At 32.4% G+C, this 23,519-nt stretch overlaps 1 protein-coding gene across 1 annotated transcript in view; it reads left to right on the top strand.

Moving 5' to 3' along the window:
• Positions 1-10,914, top strand: part of LOC106111011 (gustatory receptor for sugar taste 64e-like) — a 31,794-nt gene extending 20,880 nt beyond the window's left edge. The window contains exons 4-19 of the mRNA XM_013292978.1: positions 1,464-1,624; positions 1,896-2,018; positions 2,257-2,405; positions 2,783-2,830; positions 2,980-3,130; positions 3,391-3,477; positions 3,833-3,893; positions 5,880-6,039; positions 6,627-6,748; positions 7,565-7,744; positions 8,001-8,149; positions 8,450-8,572; positions 8,834-8,988; positions 10,032-10,194; positions 10,616-10,705; positions 10,828-10,914. Coding sequence (XP_013148432.1) covers positions 1,464-1,624; positions 1,896-2,018; positions 2,257-2,405; positions 2,783-2,830; positions 2,980-3,130; positions 3,391-3,477; positions 3,833-3,893; positions 5,880-6,039; positions 6,627-6,748; positions 7,565-7,744; positions 8,001-8,149; positions 8,450-8,572; positions 8,834-8,988; positions 10,032-10,194; positions 10,616-10,705; positions 10,828-10,914 — 2,009 coding nt within the window. The remainder of the gene's footprint in view (positions 1-1,463; positions 1,625-1,895; positions 2,019-2,256; positions 2,406-2,782; positions 2,831-2,979; positions 3,131-3,390; positions 3,478-3,832; positions 3,894-5,879; positions 6,040-6,626; positions 6,749-7,564; positions 7,745-8,000; positions 8,150-8,449; positions 8,573-8,833; positions 8,989-10,031; positions 10,195-10,615; positions 10,706-10,827) is intronic.
• Positions 10,915-23,519: the final 12,605 nt, after the last annotated feature.

Genomic DNA, 23,519 nt, shown 5'->3' with positions numbered 1-23,519 from the left:
TGATTAATGAAGACAATTCTTTTTATTGATTAATATTGATAATATAGAAAAGTTCTGTACTAATGTATACTAACATTGTAAAGAGGGTAGATTTGTGTTTTTGTATGTATTGAAATAGCTCAAAAATTAATGGGCTCATTTAAAAAATCTTTTACCATTAGAAAGGTAATTCATCTGTGAGTAATATAAGCTATATCTTTTATTATTTTTTAACTAAACGCGTACGAATTCGCGAGCAACAGATAGTATTTTATAATGCGCTTTTTTTCATTAACATTTTTCTTAACAGATGCAGTGTATGCTATCCTTATGTAGTATTTCATGTTGCTTCTGTTCTGGGTCAGATTGTTACAACGGCTTTGAGTTTGGTATCATTTATTCTCGCCAATAGTCTTATAACTTCAAGTAAGTAAAAGTCATTTTAGAATTTATTTTCAAACGTCTGACTTAATAAGAGGTATAGTGCATTACTTGAGTACATATTTAAATGTACAGTCGCGGAGGTAAACGATGTTCCATTCGCAGTAAAATTGCCTTGTTCCTTGCAATAATTCCCTGTCTCTTTTTACAACTATTAAGGTATAATTAAGTTTCCAACAGCGAAATAATAATAAATCAATAACCCGCAAACTTTTTTGTACAGACACATTTTAATGCAGGGTCCTATAGGTTATCGTTCCATTATCATCTCAGTGCGTCCCAAATGTTTAAACGACTGTACCTTGTAAATGGAACATCAACAGATTTCCCAATTGTACATCGCGTGAACATCGCGCATTTGTATTTATCCTAGCGTATCGTAGACACAGCAAATCGTGTGTCATTATTAACGATTTATCTCGAACAATTAAAGACTAACGCAGTACACGATTTGTCAGTGACATAGATTGAACAATTTTTCTGTATCCTAAAGTGTTGATTATATATTTTTAGGTAATTTTATATTTTATTCAACCGGATTGATGACAGCAGTGTTATTAATTAAGCTATCCAAAAATTGGACGAAACTAATCAAAAAGACATTGGAAATTGAAAATATTTTAATTGGAATTCGACGGCAACATAATACATGGACATACAAATGGATTACATATATCGTTATGGCTTTAGCTGTTGGTCTGTATCTATACTGTATATTATAAAGAGGAAAGATTTGTATTTTTGTTTGTATTGAAATAACTCAAAAACAACTGGGCCGATTTTAATAAATCTTTCACCATTAGGAAGGTTATTTATCTGTATGTAACTTAGGCTATGTTTTTTAATTCCACGCGGGCAAAGTCGCGAGCAACAGCTAGTAATAAATAAAACAGTTTGTTCATAAAAAAAAACTCAATTAAAATCGCACGTTTTAAAAGATTAGTTACTATGTGTTTGCCATTGGACCGATAGACCCAACGGGAAACACCCTTCCACTTAATGTGACTATTATTTATAAATTAAAAAAAGTTATTTTTTTGCAGTCGAGCACATATTGTCTATTTTATCGAAATTGTATTTAGCAATGGACGAATTAAATAAATCCAAATTTGGCGAGAAAGTTATTGAAAGACATTTCAAAACTACAATGCCTTTCATCTTTAATATGACTAGTTACAGTTTATGGAAAGCTGTACCATTTGTGGTAAGATTTTAATCCTTCATAACCCATTAAAATTAAGAAGAGAATTCAGCCCGCTGTACACACAGGAACATGGTGAAAACTTGTAACGCCATCTGTCAACTTCACAGATAAACTAAGTATTGCTTGTAATACATCGACCCAGTGGTTTACGTCCAAAGATTTACGTGTTCATGTTACGTCCTATTCTATGCATTTGTAACTCTCCTAGTAAATGTATATCTGGTTTGAATCTAAATTTAATTTTTACGTTAAAATTTTTATTTAATTTCAGATAGTAAACTTACAAGCAACATTTCTATGGAACGTAACTGACGTAATGATTATGTGCATAAGTATTTATTTGACATCATATTTACAAGATTTGAATAAGATTATTTATGACAATGAAAAATCAGTAAGTTCTCAATTAATAAATTAATAAACTTCATTACGAGTACATCGGAGACGCCATATTTTTGAGAGAAGGTATTCGTATCGATATCGACTCCGAATGAGATTTTTGAAGCGCCCCTATTGGGTGTAAAAGTAACGAAGGAACACGATCACTACAATTTCATCTACAGTGATCTTTCACGTCTACTAAGACGTTTAATATGTACAGAAATTCAATTATTACTATATTTTTTTTACAGAAATCAATTCCTTGGGAGGATTTAAGAAAGCTCTACTCTCATCTCGTGGCTTTGGTTAAAGAAATTGATTTAAGATTCTGCTATCTGGTGCTGCTGTCTTTTTTCACAAACCTGTTCTTCATCTCTTTGCAGTTATTTAATGCTTTAATGTAATAATATTAATCATATTACCTATACCAAAAATAGTTACTGGTCGTCTTTAAATTGGTAAACTTAGAGCAACAGACAAAGCAAGTTTCTACTGTTCCAAAGATATTGAGGAACGTTCTGTTGTTCTGTGTCTACGAAATAGCACTTATGCTACGTCGTAGAACGTAGAAGGCCTACGATTCAGTCGGTATTGCCAAATTATGGATGTGATTAAGGACCACTCTAATTTTTTTAATGATATTTATAGTCTAGTAAGGACGATTTGAATGTAACAACTAATAAAATGTATTTTTTAAAATGTATGAATAAAACCTGATTGTAAATTAATTACCTGGTGACACTGAACGTTAAGAACTAAAATCTTTTTTCATTTCAGAAACGGGTTTCCATTAGGTAGTGAGGGTGGAAATAAGAACGCTATATCGTAAGTACATCCTTAGATTACCACAAAATTTTTTATGTAAAATCAATATTAAAACAAACCTAGACTTAGGTATTTAATTAATCGCAGATGTAAATGATTTTCTCGTTTTTAAACTTTATGTTAATAATATTTAAAATTGATTTTCCCAGTGCATTACATTTGACATACTATATATACTCGTTCGTGTTTTTGATGACGAGAGCAAGTGTGATGTGTTTGCTCGCGGCGAACGTACACAGGGCGGCACAAGAGCCGCTGTTTGTTGTTGGATATGTTCCCGCATCTGAATACACGCTCGAGGTAAGTTGGTGAAACTTGTGTTACCTAAACAATAACATTGCATGATGAACACGGACAACTGAGGTTACTCATGGGCGTGTTTAAATTGTTTATTTAATGACTGAAAATTAATAAGGAGTAATTTAAATATTGTAAATAGTTGTTTATTTATAGCAGAAACTTTATATAAATTAAAAATTCTTCATATTACATTAAAAAGTAAATTAAAAATGTCGTGTGATTTTTTTTTTTATTTAATCTCTCAATATTGCTATTCCCAGGTGCAAAGATTCATTCGCCAGATTCGTTATACAACGACAGCGCTGAGTGGTGTCTATTTTTATGTCACTAGAAGTACTTTACTTAAGGTAAATTGGTATTTTTTTTTAAAGAAATTAAGCGAAAAACAAAAAAATTTTTATAATAATTTAAAAGTAGTGCAGTACATATTATAATGATTGTAATTAAAACGACAGAGTAATACTTCGTAATATTCCGAACTAATACTACACACTAATATTATAAATGCGAAGGTTTATATTCATGGATGGATGTTTATAAGAGTCTGTGGCCTGAACGACTGAAAGAATTTCGATGCAATTTAGTACAGATTTAGAGGATATTCTGAAGAATACATAGGCAACTCACTTTTGTTTTTTTTTATTCCTCGTGGACTCTGTCGCGGGCGAAATCTAGTAAGAAATATATTTTTATTTATTTCAGGTCGTTGGAACACTTTTCACATACGAATTGGTTCTATTGCAATTTAATTTGGACATACACGGTACATCGCTTCGCAGAAATACAACGTGGAAGGAAACAGAATAATGCTGGCATATCAATACTCCGTATTTCTTTTGTTTTGGTATTTTAATAAAATATTATATCACCGTTTTAATATTATTTTATTTGAAACAAATGTCCTACCTCATATTAAGTGATGTACCAATTATCAACAGTGTGGCAAATCTTTTTTTAAAGAACTGGAATGTTAGAACATAAAACAAATTTCATTCAATACTTAACAAAAAAAACTCTTTGAACTATTCGTAGATATGAACCTGCCTTCTCTATAAATCAGAGATAACCAGAGATACTATTACGATGTAATAAACAGGGTCGTAAATATTGACTAACACACAAAGAATCCCACCCAACCTTATCCGCAACAACAAAGAGGAGGGTCATATGCAAGCTATACTATAAATCAATATTAAACTATTGAATAACTTCTGTATTCGGACATTGGTTAACTATAAACAATGTTAACTTTTTCAATAAACACTACATATATACCTTCAGTTGAATGTTCAATAGAAAGAAGATCAAAATTGAAGCCGATTTATAATGGTCATAGACAACACCTCATATGTCCTAACTCAAATTTGATTATGGGCCCAGGATAAATATCTTTTTTTTATAATATAAGGTGGCAAACGAGCAAGCGGCCACCTGAATCCGCCAAAATGGCGAAGCGACCGCTACCCATAGACATCCGCAGTTGCAGATGCGTTGCCTACCCTTATCTGACGGAGGAGGAGACGCACATAAAGAGGACTTATCCCCTTCCTATGCATCTCCTCCACCGTCAAATCCACTTCCCCTTCCCATACTCCTCTTATAAGAAAATGGTGGTAAAGAGTAATGGAATTAAATTAGGCCTCCGGCACCACAATCATCAGACGAAACACGGAATTGCCTCCATTTCACGCCTGTCTTCTGTGTGGTCGTGGTATTACACCGGGCGTGCCGGCCCATTCGTGCCAAAGATGTTAAAGCGGGCTCTACCACTGTTAAACTTAATATCTTCACATCTTTGCATCATTTATCCATTTCCTTCCATCTTTGTTTTGAATATCACATTGCTATCATTTAGTCGTTTGATTATTGTTGAAGAAACTTGAATAGAAAACAATCAATCTCTTATTTCCAAACATACTATGAAAATATGAACAGAATTTTAAAACCATTAACATATTTTAGATTTGTAGAAACTAAATCATATTTTTATAAGACCCTGGCGAAAACATCTAGCAACTATATGTCAAAACAAACGTCGATGGGACTAACTTGTTATTTTAGCAAACAAAATAGCTTGTAGAAAGAACTGATATGATACATATGGATGTAGAAATTCTAGCATTTGGTTTTAGACTTATGACCTAAATCAACGTAGGAAATATCAATTTTTTTTATAATATTTGAGGTAAGTTTTAGTTACTCTTACCTGTATACAATGGTACATATTAAAATAACTATAAGATTATATTTTTGGACCATAATGCAACTATCAATAGTAATAATTGCAGTAATACTTGGTTATGAAAACTTGCAAAAACAAAAGACAATTCTTACTAAAATTATCTACACATATTAAAACTACATTTTTTTTAAATCCGAGTATTATTTATCTGCGTAATATTGTTTGATTATCTTTTGTTTTTCATGTAATTTAAAAGTAACCTTAAAAACAAGTCAACAAATCAAATATCAAGAGCGATTATTTAGTTAGATATCAGATATAATCTGCTCTGAATGGCACTTCAATTAGTTTGGCGGAAGCCGTACAAAATCAATAAAAATTCTATCCGTTCAATAAGTTTCACAGCGTCCAATGAAACCTGTAAACGAAAAAAATGTTTATTGGATTTAGCAAATTAAAGCGAAGTGCGTAATGAAAATAATTTGAAGTATTATTCTGTAGGGATGGAATTTTTTTAGTAAAATGAGATCTTGTCATTTACTGTTATTTAAAAATTAATATTTCCAGGTATTTGTAACAAAATGCGAAAAGATTTCATTTCTAGAAGTCAATACAAACAACGGTTAGCGACGTTTCAGTCCGCAATGAAGTTACCAATAATAATAGGACAATGCTTCGGTCTTAATCCGGTAATTGGAGTTTTCGATATCGACGCAACTAAAATGAAGTAAGTACAGACATTTCTTCAACACTAATATTATAAAGAGAAAAGATTTTTATGTTTGTATGCATTTAATTGACGTAAAAACTCCTCAACCAATGTTAAAAATTCTTTCACCATTCGAAAGGTAATTTATCTGTAAGTAACATAAGCTATATTTTTAATTTCACGTGAACGAGACGAGAAACAGCTTGTACTTCATAAAAAAACACGTTACAATTGTCACGCAGAACTGGTCTCGTACAATGAAAAAAATGTTATAATACCAAAATGTCATAAACGATTCATTTAACCGATATTTTGAGTTTTTTTATTTTACTACTTTTCGCCTACGACTCTGTCTGCGTAGAATTTAAAAAAAAGTAAGTAGCCTATGTATTCTTCCAGACTTTATTCTACATCTGTGCCAATTTTTATCAAAATATGTTAAGTAGTTTAGGCTACATCCATCTAAAGTAAGATTACCATCTTTTTTTTTCTAGAATCTCCAAGTTTCATTCAATAACTTTTGTTTTCTTTGTGTTTTGGAAAAAATAAATCTTGAGTCGAGCTATTTCATTACATTAATGAATACGTTGAGTAATGTGTTTCAGGTTTAAATTTTTTTCAGCAAGATGCATGTATACTATCTTTTCAATACTGGGCCAAGCCACGATGTTGTTATTTTCTATATTAAAGTATTTGAAGGATACTGATACGTCGTTATCTTCTAATAGTAAGTAGTAAAATCTACTTACTAATAATCTATTTTTAATTTTGTTAGTATAACATTAATTTTTTGAAAAAATATCTAAACAGTTGTCAAAATGTTAATCTAAAACAATGAAAGTGTTCTTATTATCATCGATATGTTTAATAGTTAACAAAACTAAGAGCAAGACATTAGATATTCATGACACGAACATAAGTGTATGGCGAAGTATATTTTATTCTTTATGGCCCATTTGGTGTTTACTGCGGCGCGCTCCTAAACAAATTGACCATATAATATTTTTATAGAAGACTCCCTGCATGTCGTCAGTTTGACTGATATGTAAAATTTATTTATCTCTAACTTTTACCCGTGACTTCTATCGCGAAGTATTAAAAACAAAACTTGGTAATATTAGACAACTTATTTAATTGATACTGTCGCTTTTAACTCAGAGCAACACTTCTCGCCAGGACTCAAGTTACGCGCCAATCTAACCATACTTCTAGTGACATTGACATCTGTCAGCTAGGGATGTGACGTTTATGCCGATAATCTAGAGTTGCGCCAATTCTATAGCGCGGTACTAATTTTATTCCTAACAGTAAGTAGCCTACGTGTTCTTCCAGACTGTGCTCTACTTCTAAGCCAAAATTCATCCATATCCGCTAAGACGTTCTGGAGATACCTAGATACAAACATCCATGTGAACTTTCGCTTCTATTATATTAGTAAGAAGTAAGATAATGTAGATAGTATAATTATCATTAAAAGTAGTACACTTTTACAATATTATTATAATCCGTATACTTATCCGTATTTTTCTAACATTTTTTTCAGCAACTCTAGCTTTCTATAGCTCCAACTTTTTCACAACGGTGTTATTTTTACGTATGGCAACTAAATGGCCGCGCCTCTGCTTGCAAATCTCTATGACGGAAGCGACCAGCCCCAATATGGATACCTCATTGGTCAAGAAATGTAACATGACTTGCATACTAGTACTGGCATTGGCTCTCGGTAAGAGCTTCCTGTCAACAAAACTTTTTTTAGTCGGAAAAAGTCCAAATGAGAACCAGTTAGATACTAAAATTTGTTTTTGAGATCGATGTTATTTGTTTTATATTAATTTCTCTACACTTCATTAGTTCTTTTGCCATTTTAATTACAAAAAATAGTCGTTTAAAAGTATCAAATCTATCTAGAGGTCTAGATTAAAGGAAAAATTACTTTTGCAATGGGATAGAAAATATAAAATCGAATTAACGTTTTGCAGTTGAACATTTCCTCTCAGATCTGTCAGGACTGGCGGCGGTGATTGATTGCGAGCCGGAGAAGAATGTCTACGAGGCGTTTGTGAAGCACAGCTACCCTTGGGTCTATGCATTTATGCCTTACAATCATTTCATTGGATTTCTCTCACAGGTGAATATTACATCGAGAAAAAGTATTAGAAGTATCGAATGGCACAAATGTTTTAAGAGAAATATACAAACTTTTATATAATATATGCATGTTTATTAGAGTTTTTAAAGTAGAAAAAATCAAAAATGTCACACTTAAATCTGTAAATTTTGTAATAAAAATGTTTTTAAGTTTAAATTTACGCTCTTCTACAATAAGAAGAGAAAACGACGACTTAACTATTAATTTTTAAAAACATATTAAATGTGCACTTTAAACTTTAGAAAAATCGAGGAATAAATTGAATCTAACTTATTTAAGGTATTCAACATACAGTCGACTTTTACGTGGAGTTTCGCGGATTTATTTATAATCTGCATCAGTTTTTATTTAACTTCGAGATTGGAGCAAGTCAATGAAAAAATTCTTAAAGCTCGTGGAAAAGTAAGGATACAACTACTATATAGTATTAATATTATTCCATTAACTCGATTATTTCCTAAAATGTATTATAATATGCATATATTCCTTCTCAATAAAATGACCTTAGTTGACCTTGAAAAGATTAACCGATACCTATTGCAAGTCACGGCCATAGTAATCGTTTCCAAAACATGCATATAAATCTTTCTATCTTAGTTTTTTCACAGACAAATGAGAGAAACATCATATTTCGTTGGAAACTTACAGTATTTTGTATTGTAGAATATGCCGCAACACTTCTGGCGAACAGTCCGTGAAGATTACAACCGAGCTGCGTCTCTCGTGCGGCGAGTGGACGAAGTCATTGGTGCTATCATCTTCATAGCATTCGCTAACAACCTATTCTTTATTTGTCTACAACTGTATAATACTTTAAAGTAAGTATTTAAAAAGAGAGTCGGTAATAATAATTTTACTTATATTATAAATGCAAAAGATTGGATGGATGTTTGTTTGAGTTTGTAGCCTAAACGGCTGAATAAAAATTTGGCATAAGATGCACAAGATAGTTTGAAAGAACGCATAGACTCACTTTTGTTTTGTTTTTTAATTCCACGCGGGCGAAAGCTAGTCGCTTAATAATTCCTAGTTTAATCAATCTAGAGCAAGTACATAAAATGTTTGCCAAACAAGTTTCAACCTTCACCCAACATTGGCTATTGGTAGCGTGTGTCAATATCTATTAACATAGAGGAGATCCAATAAGGACGTCCGGTTCACACTTCTGTTATTATTAGCCCCGGGTTCTAATCTATTCAGACGTAATCATTCAAGGGATACTTAATGAAGTTGTGAAGCTCCGAGCCTCAGTCACGTATGTAATTAATGAGTTTACTTCGTTTTCGGTAACAGGACGCAAATTGGTTCTCATATTGGCTTGGGTCAATAGCGCACAAAGTTAATTCAATGTTTTTGTCCATACCACCAAGCTTGTAGAGTGGTAACAGTGGTAGAGCCCGCTTTAATATCTTCACACGAATGGGTCGGTATAATACCACGACCACACAGAAAACAGGCATGAAGTAGAAGCAATTCCACGTTTCGTCTGATGAGTGTGGTACCGGAGGACTAATTTTAGTCCCTTTCCCTTTTCACCCTATTCTTAAGAGGAAAGGATGGGAAAGAAATGTGGATTTAACGGTGGAGGAGACGCATAGGGAGGGGAAATATCCATTTTATGTGCGTCTCCTCCTCCGTCAATTAAGGATAGGTAACGCATCTGCAATTGTGGATGTTTATAAGTTTGCTTTAATTACAGGGACGGAATAAAAGCGACACCATTATGTCGAGCACATGATATCAGGTACAAAATTTAAATTATAACAATAAAATCTTCTGACAAAACACAGGTCTCAGTAACAATTGTGAGCATTAATCGTTTTATTAAATCGTAGTATTTCTATCCTCTATTAAATTGTAGACCTCTACACGGCTACGAGCAAGCTACGTACTTCATGTATTCCTTTATATTCCTGGTGATGCGTTCTTTGGCCGTGTCTCTCATAGCAGCGAAGGTGTATACGGCCAGTCGCAAGCCAGCGGACAGCTTGTACGACGTATCTTACAATGCATATAGCGTCGAGGTATTTAAGTAGTCAAGTTACACTATAATATTGTTATCTATACAAATATGTGTTATCTATATAAAGAGGAAAGATTTGTGTTTCTGTTTGTATTGAATAACTCAAAAACTACTTGTCCAATTTTAAAAGCCTTGCACCATTAGAAAGGTAATTTATCTGTGAGTAAATAGGCTATATTTCTTAATTTCACGCGGACAAAGCCACAAGAAACAGCTAGTTATTTATAAAAATATCTATACAGAAATGTTAGCACGATAAGTATTTTACACATTGTCAACAAATCATCCTTTCTAGAGTCTCCAAAAATTATAAAACTAAGATAAACTTGAAATAGGATGGTGTGTCATAGGAGAAAATATGTTGGTCAAAAAAAATATATATTACATATTTACGAAGTTTAAATGATTTACAATTTTTTTAGATCAAAAGGTTTCTGGATCAAGTCCACGGGGATACGGTGGCATTGAGTGGACTTCAGTTCTTCAATATAAAGAAAGGCCTTGTTCTTTCGGTAAGTGATTATAACTGCGTTAAACAAGTGATAAAAACATTTGTAAAAGAGCTTGCTATACTCGTATTTAATTCTAAAGACTGCTTCTGTATGAAAAGTGTCAGAGTTTCTTTTAATTTCAGATTGCAGGAACAATCGTCACATACGAATTAGTCCTGCTCCAATTCACCGGAGTGACGCCGACTTCGAGTCCACCGGTGGCTGATTAATTTTCAACACAAACTATCTCATAACACACTAGCGAATTCATAGACGTACTGAATATTTAAATGTTTACAATCACTTACTAAAAAGCAAACACTTGGTATAGTTAGTTGCACTATTATTTAACTATGTATTAAATTAGATTAATTTTTTGTAACTGTTTGAGCTTGAATTTTATGTTGAATCTTTCTATTTCTAATGTAGATAATACAAGGATAAAGATTGTTAAACCTTTTTTTAATTACCATTCCACTTGGGCCATAAAAAACAAATAAGTAACTATAAACAATACATATGTATATAGAACATCAAACACGCCGCCACTGTGCTGTCAACAGACGGCTGTTGTGGGCGATTGCGTCGCTCACCCTAGTTAATTGGATTACGATTCGGAATGCAATTACGAGTCTGGAATCGAGTGTAAAAGTTCCCTGTCAACCGCACATCGATATAAAATCGATTCGAACATCGATTCTAGTAATTCAAGTAATTGATATTATTTCGAATAGTCCCTTAACTATTTTAAAAAGGATGGATATAGAATGTAAATACATTGATAGGCTATTGTATCGTCTTAATAAATTAAATAAACAGCGACTTTTTATTATTTGTTTATTAATGGCCAGTTTCCCATCTACTATTAACCATTCGTTAGTGTTATTGGTTCAATAACTTCTTGAAATGCGTTTCCGAACATATAACTTGAGTTTGACATCAGTAGGTATTGATTAAATAAATGGAAACTACATCCCAGCATAAATTAAATAATAATTTAAACACAGTTTAAAAAAAAATCCTCTCCGCGTGTAATAAAAGTCTGTTGAAAATAATATTAATGTCGACTTCAGAGCCTCGACATTTTTCCGCGCCCCAACTGAATACATCTATTTAAATGGATTGCACGAGTTTAAAAAAAGATATCTCTACTTTAAAATATATCGTTATTTATCACTCCACTAGCTGTTCCCATGCGACTTCATCCGCATGAAATTATGAAAATTTTATTTCATTGTTTACATTTGTCAAATTGTTAATAGCAAATGTCAAAATGACATGACATGACAAACCTTGGCAATCTTGCTTCCTTGATGTTGGCAGCAACTTATAAGTCTCTTTCGCATTTTAGGGTTTTTATCCAAAATATTTACCCCCTAAGTTTTATAGCCTAAAGCGTGACGTAAGTGTAGGGTTTTTTTTTAAAGAATTATTCAAAAATATGCTGTAATTGCTCTAATAAAGTTTTTTTTATTTTTTATTTTAATTGCTGACATCTTAGGCAACAAAGAAGTGTGTGTTTATGTTTTATTATAATGGTATAGACATATTTCCAGTTAATGGAATTCCATTTAATAAAAATACTAATATCATAAATGTGAAAGTTTAGATGGATAGATGCTTGTTAGAGTTTGTAGCCTAAACTGCTGAAAGGATCTCAATGAAATTTGGCATATATGTAGTGGATAGGCTGGAAGAATACAGGCTACTTGGTTTTGTTTCTTTTAGTCGCGGGCGATAGTTAGTACGCTGATGAAACTTTTGTAAATATTCAGTTAAATTTCTACAGATTATCTAAATTAAGTTTTAATCAAATTTCAATCACGAAACTACTAAAAGTTACATAATACAACCCTAACATTAAATGTGCAAAACTTATACAAAGTTGTACGAAACATTAACTAGTGTAAAGTAAATGCTTTGTATACAAATTATTCGTGCGGAAACTCAGCTTTTAGCAGAGGGTATTTATTAGTATAAACGGTCAAACTGGCCGCGCAACATCATAGAGTTTCATTTAAAACTTTCACTTGATACCCGAATTTAAATTAATTCATCTTGTGATAGAAGCATTACCGTAATTACATGTAATATTAAAGATCTACATAAAGTAGGTGGCAAAGAATGTACAACATAAATGGCAAAGAATATTAAAATGTACCAGTTGATTTAAAACATAGATTGGACGAGCAAATTGGTATTATAAGTTACTAGCTATTACTCGCGACTTCACCTGTGTGTTATATAAAAAAATGTAAAACTTACTCTTTCATAATGTAGACTTTTAATGGTGAAAGAATTATTGAAATCGGTCTAGTAGTTTTAGAGTTATTTTAATACATACAAAGATACAAATCTTTCCTCTTTGTAGTATTAGTATAGATATGACCACTTTCTTGACAACATAAAACTCAGTTATGTAGTATTTTGGTTTCGTAAAACTTTTTGTGAGCAACTTGATAATGTTTTTACAATTTACAATTTTCACTTTAACACTGCGATGCTTCCCGAGTATGACAAAAACTTGAACATTTGTCTTTACTAACATTATAAAGAGGAAAGATATGTATTTATGTATATATTGACATAACTCAAAAATTACGGAGTCGATTTTAAAAATACTTTCACCATTAAAAAGCTACGTTATCACTTCGTGACTTAGGCCATATTTTTTTTTCCACACAAAGTCACGATGCCAGTATCAAATAAATATAAAACAATTATTTCTTATCTGTTCGACTGTGTTTATAAAATATTAATCATTTTAACCTTACTTCTTATTAATATTATTAATGCGATATTTTAGATGGATTGATGTTTGTTACAGTTTGAAGCCTAAACGGCTGATCGAATTTCGATGAAATTCGGTATAGATGTGGAAGATAGTCTGAAAGAACACATAAGGTACTCACTTTTGTTTTTTCTTAATTCCACGCTGACAGAGTTGCGGGCGAAATTTAGTAAGTTTATAAAAATAATTATTCTTTTTATTCTATGTCGCAAGCTGTTATTGTATAAAGTTGGCTCATTACGCAAAATTAATGCGTAATTAGAGACACAGCTGTCCTTTTTATAATGCTATTAAGATTATAATACTATATTAGAATTTTACGAAAAAATATGTTTTATTTTTCGTCGCTTGAATAGACGGACGCGTTATTAGTTGATAATAATTTAGTTAAATTCGAATTCAATGGAAATCAAAACTTATAGTAAACGATTTTACCTTTACAACGCTGTTTTCTCATAGTTGTAATAAACAACCATGTTCGTATCATCAATTTACAACTAATTTTATAAATGCGAAAGTTTAGATGGATGGATATTTGTTAGAGTTTGTAGCCTACACAGCTGAACGGATTTCGATGAAATTTGGTACAGATGTAGATGATAGCTTGTAAGAACACATTGGCTATTTAGTTATGTTTTTAATTCCACGCGGACGATGCAGTGAGCTGGTGATGATGATGTTACTAACTGACAACGTAGCTTTTTAATGATGAAAGAATTTTTGAAATCGGCCCAGTAGTTTTTGAGTTATTTCATTACAATCAAACAAACAAAATTTTACTCTTCATAATGTTGGTATAGTTGTACGAAAAACGTTAGGGCTAGTTTCTTTTATTATCATCGCTGCGTTTGCACTCACTGCTATCTAATTACTGATTTGCAGGAAGAGGCGGAGTTTGTCTCGTTGTTATTAAAATGGAATTTTTTCCTGAATTTGTACTCAGCGGGTTTCGCGACTTCACATCATAAGGTAATTTTATTGTAATAAGTACAATTGAAATAATAATTACATGTGTTTTTCCTAATAAATAATGTTATTTTTTTCTCGTTAAAATTGTGTCCAATAACAAAAAGGCCTAACGTTGTCCAACTCATATTTCCTGAACACGCGTATATCAGCTTGTCGCTTGTTTTCAGAGCAAAGGAAATTGTACGTGAGACATGACATGAATGTTAAATTTTATAAATGTTCAATTCTGAACATTTGTTGAACGCGTAAAAAAACGTTGTATACAGTATTGTTTCTGTATAAAAAACTAGCTCCTCCTGTGCGGCTTCAACCGCACTAAATTATAAAAACTTTATTTTATTGTTTACATTTGTCAAATTCTCTATTGAAAATGTTAAAATTGCCATTATCAAAACAACCATGCTTCTTTAATGTTGGCAGCTTATAGTTTATGGTCCATTTCCAACATGAAGGTTTTTCCAATTTATTTACTCCTCAAGTTGAATAGCGTTAAAATATGTAGCATAAAGCGTGTCGTAAGTGTAGGGATTTTAAAGAAAGAATTATTCAAAAACATGTTGTGATTGCTGACATCCTACGCCACGAAGTAGTGTGTGATTATGCTTTGTTATATTAGTACCTATAGATGTAACAGTAATGAGGTGTACGCGTATTGGAATTCAAGTAATCTTCACTTAATCGTCATCTGAGGCTACTCACTAATGCTGGGTTTCTGACGTTTCTACTTATTTTGTCACTACTTAGCAATTCATTAGTATTAGGTTGACCTATGTTTCAACGGAGTAAAACTCAAGTTACGTAATTCAGAAACGCATTTCAAGAATTTTTTGAACCAAAAACACTAACGAATGGTTACAAGTAACTGGGAAACATTAGACGGCCGTGGTTAAGTCTCGACTGAATTAAGTATTTATTTCCATCAGTTTGGATCTCTTCATATTTATTTTCACGTTAGACATCTAACTTCATCGTAAACTTAAAAACTGATTTTACCAAGAAAGCTATGTTCTGAGTAACAATGTAATAAAAATGTATGTATGAAATCTAGTTATTTGTGACAACTCTTGATTTAACCCGCATTTTATGACGCTTTTTACGTGCAAGGTAGTTAGACGTAGTCTAGACGAGTTATTGTAAAATATGAAATAAAAATCTCATTCATAACATCATAGTAAATGTAATCGACATCAGACACGAATGGATTGAAATAAAAAGATCATTTTAATTTAAAAAGATAGTAAAAAAAGCTTTTTATTGTGATGTCCATTCATCACTCAGGTGACAATGACGAAAACAAAATAATCCGTCAACTGTCAATTTATATTTTTCTCTCTGGGAGTTAGTTCGAGTTTTCAGCGTAAAAGTCGGAATAACAAACGTATTTTCAAATGTTTAACAGTGTGCACACTTAAAACTAAGCCTTCGCATAACTGTCTAGTCTCGCTTTGATTTCTAGGAGTTTCTATGGAGGTGCGCACACTACTCGATTTTTAGTTATGCAACTAAACAGTTGAATTGGATTGGTGCGATCGTTTAGTTAAATGTGTGTACTCTTAATGTAAGTGTAAAATTAAAGAAATAAAAATGCTACGACTGTTAATCTAAACTCAGAGTGAGGGCCCATTTTCATTTCAAGACCACTCTTCCCCTTCCATCTGGGTCGCCTTTAGGGAAATAAGTATCACGAAAGCTTGCTTTTCATTTTCGTTTTCTAGATCTGAGCGGAAATAGATTTATATTATATAAAGTGAGTGACGAACATATTTAAAAAAAATCCTGTGTTCAATTAAATAAAAAACTGAAAACAATAAACATTTATTGTTTTCAGTTTTTTATTTATAACATACATAATAATAAATGTGAATGTTAGATTTAAAAAAATGCTGATGGTACAAATGTATCACGTATTTTATAAACTAATTACAGGATCAAAATAATTAAAAACTTTGTAGCTACGTATCTATTTAATTAGTGAACGTGTGGACAGCCGTATTGTTACATTCTACTTTTTGTTTGTTTTAGACATCTAGTACTGAATTTTAAGTACTTGAATTTTAGTATTTTTTATAACTCAATTAAATTTTTGTCAAAGATTTAAATTTTGTGACTTACGTTGTCATAATTTAATAATAGAATGACCAATATTTTATTTAAAATCTGTTAAATGAGACACAAAAGTATAAAAACTAAAAAAATAGTCATGTTTTAAATATATTTTAATTTGAAATTAAATGTGCTTGAATAGAGTGAAACGTAACAGTTATCCTTAATAAATAATTTCAAATAACTTAGATGCTATTCTTGGAAAGTAAGTCAAATTATTCACCTGCTTTTATAAATAATTGCGTAAAGTAATTTAAAATATGAGTGTAATTTATTTTGACAGAATGTTATGGCAGTAAAATGTAAATTCAAATCCCACTGTTAAGAAAATCTTACAGGAATTGCCTTAAACGCGTTAATTTCTTGAGAATTCCTAACAACGTTTCGGCAACTTTGCTTGTAAATTATCATCCTCTTTTTTTCTGTAAATATGCATTTATTGTAAATATTAAAAAAGTAATTGTTATCATCACCATCATTATCATCACCAGCTCACTATATGTCCCCACTGAGGGGCTCGGAGCCTACCCTAATCAGGGGTGATTAGGCCATAGTCAACCACGCTGGCCCACTGCGAGTTGGTTGACTTCACACGTATCTTTGAATTTCTTCGCCGATATGTGCAGGCATCACGATGTTTTCCTTCACCGTAAGAACGGCGGGTAAATTATGTACATATGATAATACAAAAAATCGATAATCACATTGGTACATGGCGGGATTCCAAACCAAGACCTGTCGATTACAAGTCAAGTGCTTAAACCTCTGAGCCCCTAACGCTCCTCCTCCTCCTGTGTTTATATGTGGCAGTGGTAACCTAAGTCAAGACCTTTGCGTTACAATTTCGCTCTTTTTCAACAGACCAACTGGTGTAATTTTCTCATATTTTCATATATTCTGTTATTTTTATAATAGTAATGGTTACCAAAAATATATTATCAGAGTATTGCGAAAGCATTTAAAATGTTTTAAATACCGTGAAATAAATTCAGAACTGACACAAATGTAAATTGTATAAACGTTCTTTATCTACATAAATGCATTCAGTGAAGACTGGTCAAACAACTTTTACAATTAAAAAAATTAGTGCGGCACCAAGCCAAATTAGTTTTCATTTTTAATAATAATTCAGCAAAATTTTATAACAATAAAAACAGTATTAATTTCAATAATTCCTTACACCCTTATACTCACGTAACGATATGGAAATAAATTTAATTACTAAGCTTTCTTTAAATTCTATAATACTAGTATTTCCATATAAATAAAGGAAATTGTTCCCATTTTATAACGTATCAACATTTCTACTATGCGGAAGGAATGGAATTCCCTTCCAAGCAAAGGTATATGAACAATCTATAATTATTGTAATACTAGCTTTTGCCCGCGACTCCATCCGCGTGGAATAAAAAGACAAGAGTAGTCTATGTGTTCATCGATATACCGCTCTGCATCTGTGTCAAATTTCATCAAGATCCGTTCAATAATTTAGGCATAAACTCTAACAAACATCCATCCATTCAAAATGTCGCATTTATAACTCGTAAGATAGTTAACTTGAATACTTTGTTTCTAAGTTAAGCGAACAGTAGTTCAAATTAAAGTGGCGTATGAGTGAACAAAGCTGTCTCTATTCCAAAATTTAAACAGTTTACGTGTTTGAATCAAATTTCGACCAATGGGATCAGTAGCTGCAATTTACGTACGTAACGCAATTTAATACACTGGCAATCACTAGTCGAATTTAAAAGTGATGCAAAAATTATTTATTCTCAGACTCAGTTCGTTGGGACCATTATAACCTCAAATTCGACTGCGGGATAAAGTTAATCAATTTTATATTTGTAACAGTTGCATATTTTAAAATTCTAATCTTCCGTAAGTATTGTAATTATTTAAAGAAATATTAAGTACTCGCTTTTGCCCGTGACTCGGTCCGCGCGGAAATTTAAAAAAAAAAACAAAAGCAAGTTGCCTATGTGTTCTTCCAGACTATCTTCTACATCTATGCCAAATTTCATCGTGATCTCTTCAGCCGTTTAAGCTACAAACTCTAACAAACATCTATCCATGTAAACTTTCGCATTCATAATATTAGTAAGAATATTTTTATTATTTGTGTGGATATTATGACAGGCGCCTAAGTTTCCGTCTGCGTGCTAGTAAAATTAAAATGATTACCTTAAGTGCTTTTCCAGCCGCTATCCGTGCTGTGTTCAGCCATACTGGATTCAAGTGATGAAAAATTTCGCATCATACTTCACACTAATGTTTAAAATATAATAGTTTTGATGCATGAATGTTTGTCGTATATATCATTAAAACAGCTTAACGAATCTCGAAATTTGACACAGATTTAGAACAAAATCTGGACGAACACAGCCTATTTATTAAGTTTTTTTTAAGTGGCTGGTAAAAGATAGTTTAAAAAATAAAATAATTTTAAATAAATAGCCTGACTTCGTTGCACATTTTTTTTTTAATTTATATGTGAATAATGAATTATTTTGAAGGATGTACTTTCTCCTTATATAGATACTCATATAAAATGGACGTTGCTAGTCTATTTCTTGTTATGTTGCTGGGAGGCATAAATTTGCAGCGAGCGGAAGCACAGCAACTCATTGGTGAGATGTTACTTTTAGATTTTATTACTGACAAAAGACTAATTTCTTTCATTACAAATGAAATGTATTTTGTTCGTATGTATGTGGGTGTAATTGCATTGTAATCTCCCCTAACCGTAAACTAAAAACCTTTATAAAGAGGTGTGACAATCAATTCACTTTGATCCAATGTATCGAGGATTTCAGAACCCGATTGAAAGCAAGATTTAAACAGTATGAAATTATATTTAATACTCAATATTTCTAGGTTTAAATAACGAGTTAATCATCGACTTTTTAAGTAATTTTCCCGAAGCTATTATTCAGCAGAACGCAGGAGGCCAGAGTAATGTAAATGGTATTACGACTTTAGATTACTATTTCCCCGTTAATGGGTAAGTTAATTCTGATTTAAGTACTGTAATGCATCTCCGAAATATTCTGACGTCATAAGGACAGTTTAAGCAATAGGAGCTATTTTAATGGCACACTTTCAGCTTTGAAATTCCAGTAAAAAAATTTAAAAAGAAACGGTTGAGCCCTCTTTAATATCTTCTCATGATAAGCCGGATCGCCCGGTGTAGTACCACGACCACACAGTAGACAGGCGTCTTGTGGAAACATCTGTGCGTTTTGTCTGATAAGTATACAGGAGGCCTAATTTTAGACCTCTTCCATTCTTCGCCCTTTCTCCCAGAAAAGAAGGGGAAGTGGATTTGATTGGCACGAGTACTTCTTTCTGTGCGTTTTTTTTATAAGAGAAGGGGGCAAACGAGCAAGCGGTCACCCGAATCCACCGAAATGGAAAACAACCGCTGCCCATAAACATAAGCAATTGCAGATGCGTTGCCTACCCTTAATTGACGGAGGAGGATACACACATAAAGAGGACATTTTCCCTTCCTATGCGTTTCCTCCACCGTCAAATCCACTTTTTCTCTCCATCCTTTCCTCTTAAGAAAAGACTGGAAAGGGAAAGGGAATAATATTAGGCCTCCGGCACCACACTCATCAGATGAAACGCGGAATTGCTTCCTCTTCACGCGTGTTTTCTATGTGGTCGTGGTATTGAGTTGGGCGAGCCGGCCCATTCGTGCGAAGATGGCGGGCTCTAACACTGTTTCCTACTCTGTTGATTAAAGGTAGACAACACAGCTGTATTTTTAATCCTCGTTAACGAAGTTAGCCGACAAAGGTTCGTACTATATAAAAATATGTTTACTTCGAAAATCTGATAAACATTTTTGCAGTGCAATAACTAATACGGGAGAAGCATTCATACTTGTACCAAGCAAAATAGAAATCGTGGGCAAAAGTTTTATTGGTGGAACAATGGAGATCACAATCACGTCTAGTAACACGATTCTCGTTTTCGGTAAGGTCAAAAACATCAATGTTATTTATTGAATTAAAAATGTCAATCTTTATTAACTTTTGTTTTTTTTAGGCAATACTGGAGACAGTACATTTGGCGGTGTCCGTAATATTGGTGTTAATGAAAGGTTACTACATTTTTTTTACTGATTTGAACTTGATCGATGTTATTAAATATTTCTTACATCTTCCCCTATTTCCTTTTTGCAATTTTAATTGCAAACATCGTCAAAGGAAGCGGTTAAATTGTTCTTTGTTACTTTCATATTTTTTATATTTACATGATTACCAACATTATTTCTCGTCTCGTATTTAAGTAACAGTCACTACTTAAAGTTATCTTAAATTATAATAAATGCAAGGTTATTTAACAATTGAATAAATATTTTTACATAACACTAGCTTTTGCCCGCAACTCCGTCCGCGTGAAATTTATGAAAATAATAATAAAGAAATAAAAAATGTAGCCTGTTGTGTTACTCACAGATAAATTACCTTTCAAATGGTGAAAGAATTTAAAAATCGACCCAGTAGTTTTTGAGCCTATTCATTACAATCAAACAAAGTTTTCCCCTTTGTTATATTAGTACAGAAAACTGTAAAATCTTATAATTTAAATGATAACCTCTTTTCCATTAATAATTTAATTTGAATTATTCTTAAACGATTTACTTTACCCCTTAGGGTAGGCTCCCAGCCCCACGCTAGCGATGATGATGATGATGATGATGATGATGATGATGATGATGATGATGATGATGATGATGATGATGATGATGATGACGATGATGATGATGATGATAATGACAAACTTAATATTATTTTCTGTTTTTATTTACGCCAAATCTAGAAGTTGATATTAAACCTTCTATTGTTGGGTTAATATGAAACTGGATACTTTTACTTTTTTGTGATTTTATATCAAACAGTGATCTATAAAATTTGGGTAACGATAAAAACTTCAAACTTTTTGTCTTTTTAGCGTCGCTATCGATGTAATTAATTTGTCGGCTAACGTCAGTCGGGGAGCCAATGGATACGACGTAAATGAATTGAGAGTCCTATTCATGCCAGTCAACACGCCAGTAAGTTGTACTTTTTGAACAATTTCCTAAAAGAAGGAAGTACTCAATTCGTCTCTATGTTATTTTTTTTGTCCAATTAGTTTCAATTGTGCATATCTCTACTATTTTACATTGAGAAGAAAAGAAAATTCACTTTGTATGAAGTCATTTATACTTAAACTCTTAAGTTTTGATGGATGGATTTTTGTTTTTACGTACCATTGATAACCGTAGCAGTGGTAGAGCCCGCTTTAACATCTTCGCACGAATGGGTCGTCTCGCCCGGTGTAATACCACGACCACACAGAAGACAAGCGTGAAGTGGAAGCAATTCCGCGTTTTGTCTGATGAGTGTGGTGTTGGAAGCCCAATTTTAGTCCCTTTCCTGTCACCTTTTTCTAGTAAGGAAAGGGAATATATCCTCTTTATGTGCATGCCCTCCTCCTTCGATTTAGGGTAGGCAACGCATTTGCAATTGCGGATGTCTATGGGCAGCGGTCGCTTCGCCAATTTGGCGGATTTAGGTGGCCGCTTGCTTGTTTACCACCTTTTTACATATAAAAAAAAAACCATACCAAAATGGCTTAACGACTCTAGAATTTGGTATACATGTAGATAAAGACCATATTGGCTTGTAATTAATTTTTGTTTTTAAACCCGCGCTGCCGAAGTGGCGTGCAAAATCAAGTTATATATGAACTACTGTTATTATATTCCCATAGTTTTAGGCGAGAAAACTTTTCTTAGAAAAAGCTTCTTGTGAAAGACACGATTATAGAAATACGGTATATTTGTTTATGTTTCTTATTTTTTTTATTTCAACAGCTTCCTTACAGTATAAATGCAGACGACCGAGCTAAGGCTATTCGCATTAAAACCTGGCTAAACAACAAACTACGTGCTGTAGTTAAAAAATACGAGGTAAATGATAATTGTGTGTTTGTTTAAGGATTATTCCCAACCGTTACCCCGCTCTGTCCCCACGTGAGAATAAAAAGTTTTCTGACCAACCTTTTAATCCCACTATCACCAATAAGGTGACAGCTGGAACCGTAGTGAAATAAAATAAGTTCCAACCGTCCCCTCATCGCGAAAGATGGGACGGATGAAACTTTTTATTCTCATCTGTCCTCACGTGGGGCAGAGCGGGGTGACGGTTGGGGATAATCTTTGTCTAACAAGTGTAAACATATGAGTTAATTATCTTATTATTTAATTTTCAGGACTTCATTTCTGGTCTTACAGCTGCCGGAATATTGAATTTAAGCGAACGTTCATTGTAAATTTTATAATAAAGAAAGTAAAGAGAAAATAACAGATAAAAGTGCTCATCGTGTTTATGTTTTTGTAAATTGCCGGAAATATTAAATAAAAAAGATCTTGTTTTGATTTAGATTATGGATTTATAACAATTCAAGAATAGATTATAAAATAACTTTGGGGCTTTATTCCGTTATTTAAATTAAGTACAGATTATACGTAATACGTCATAATGTTTGTATATTTTAATTAATAAAATTATTTAATTTGATTCACCATTAGATCTATTTATTTTAAGGTACCTACATATTTAATATGATCATGCTTAAAATTATAAATGCGAAAGTTTAGATGGATGGATGTTTGTTAGAGTATGTGGCCTAAATTCGATAAGCTGTTCTCGATCAAATTTAGCATAGATATAGATTATAGTCTGGAAAAAATACACCAAAAACAAAATATTCTCAAAAAAAACAATACACTAAAAAGTAACGAAATAATTCCTTGAAAATAGTAAACCTACCTTATTGTAAGTGTTATGTCTATATTGTACAATTATTTTTACTTTGATGTCGGTGTCAGCCAAGGTATGCAGTGATATTTCTACGTAATGGTTTCCATATTTTTACCATAACAATTGACAATTGAAAGTATAGTAACAATTAAGT

Source organism: Papilio polytes, unplaced genomic scaffold (genome assembly GCF_000836215.1).
Source record: "Papilio polytes unplaced genomic scaffold, Ppol_1.0 DF824180.1, whole genome shotgun sequence".
Classification (NCBI taxonomy): domain Eukaryota; kingdom Metazoa; phylum Arthropoda; class Insecta; order Lepidoptera; family Papilionidae; genus Papilio; species Papilio polytes.
Note: the sequence above shows the minus strand (reverse complement) of the source record. Positions and strands in the feature narration are given on the sequence as shown.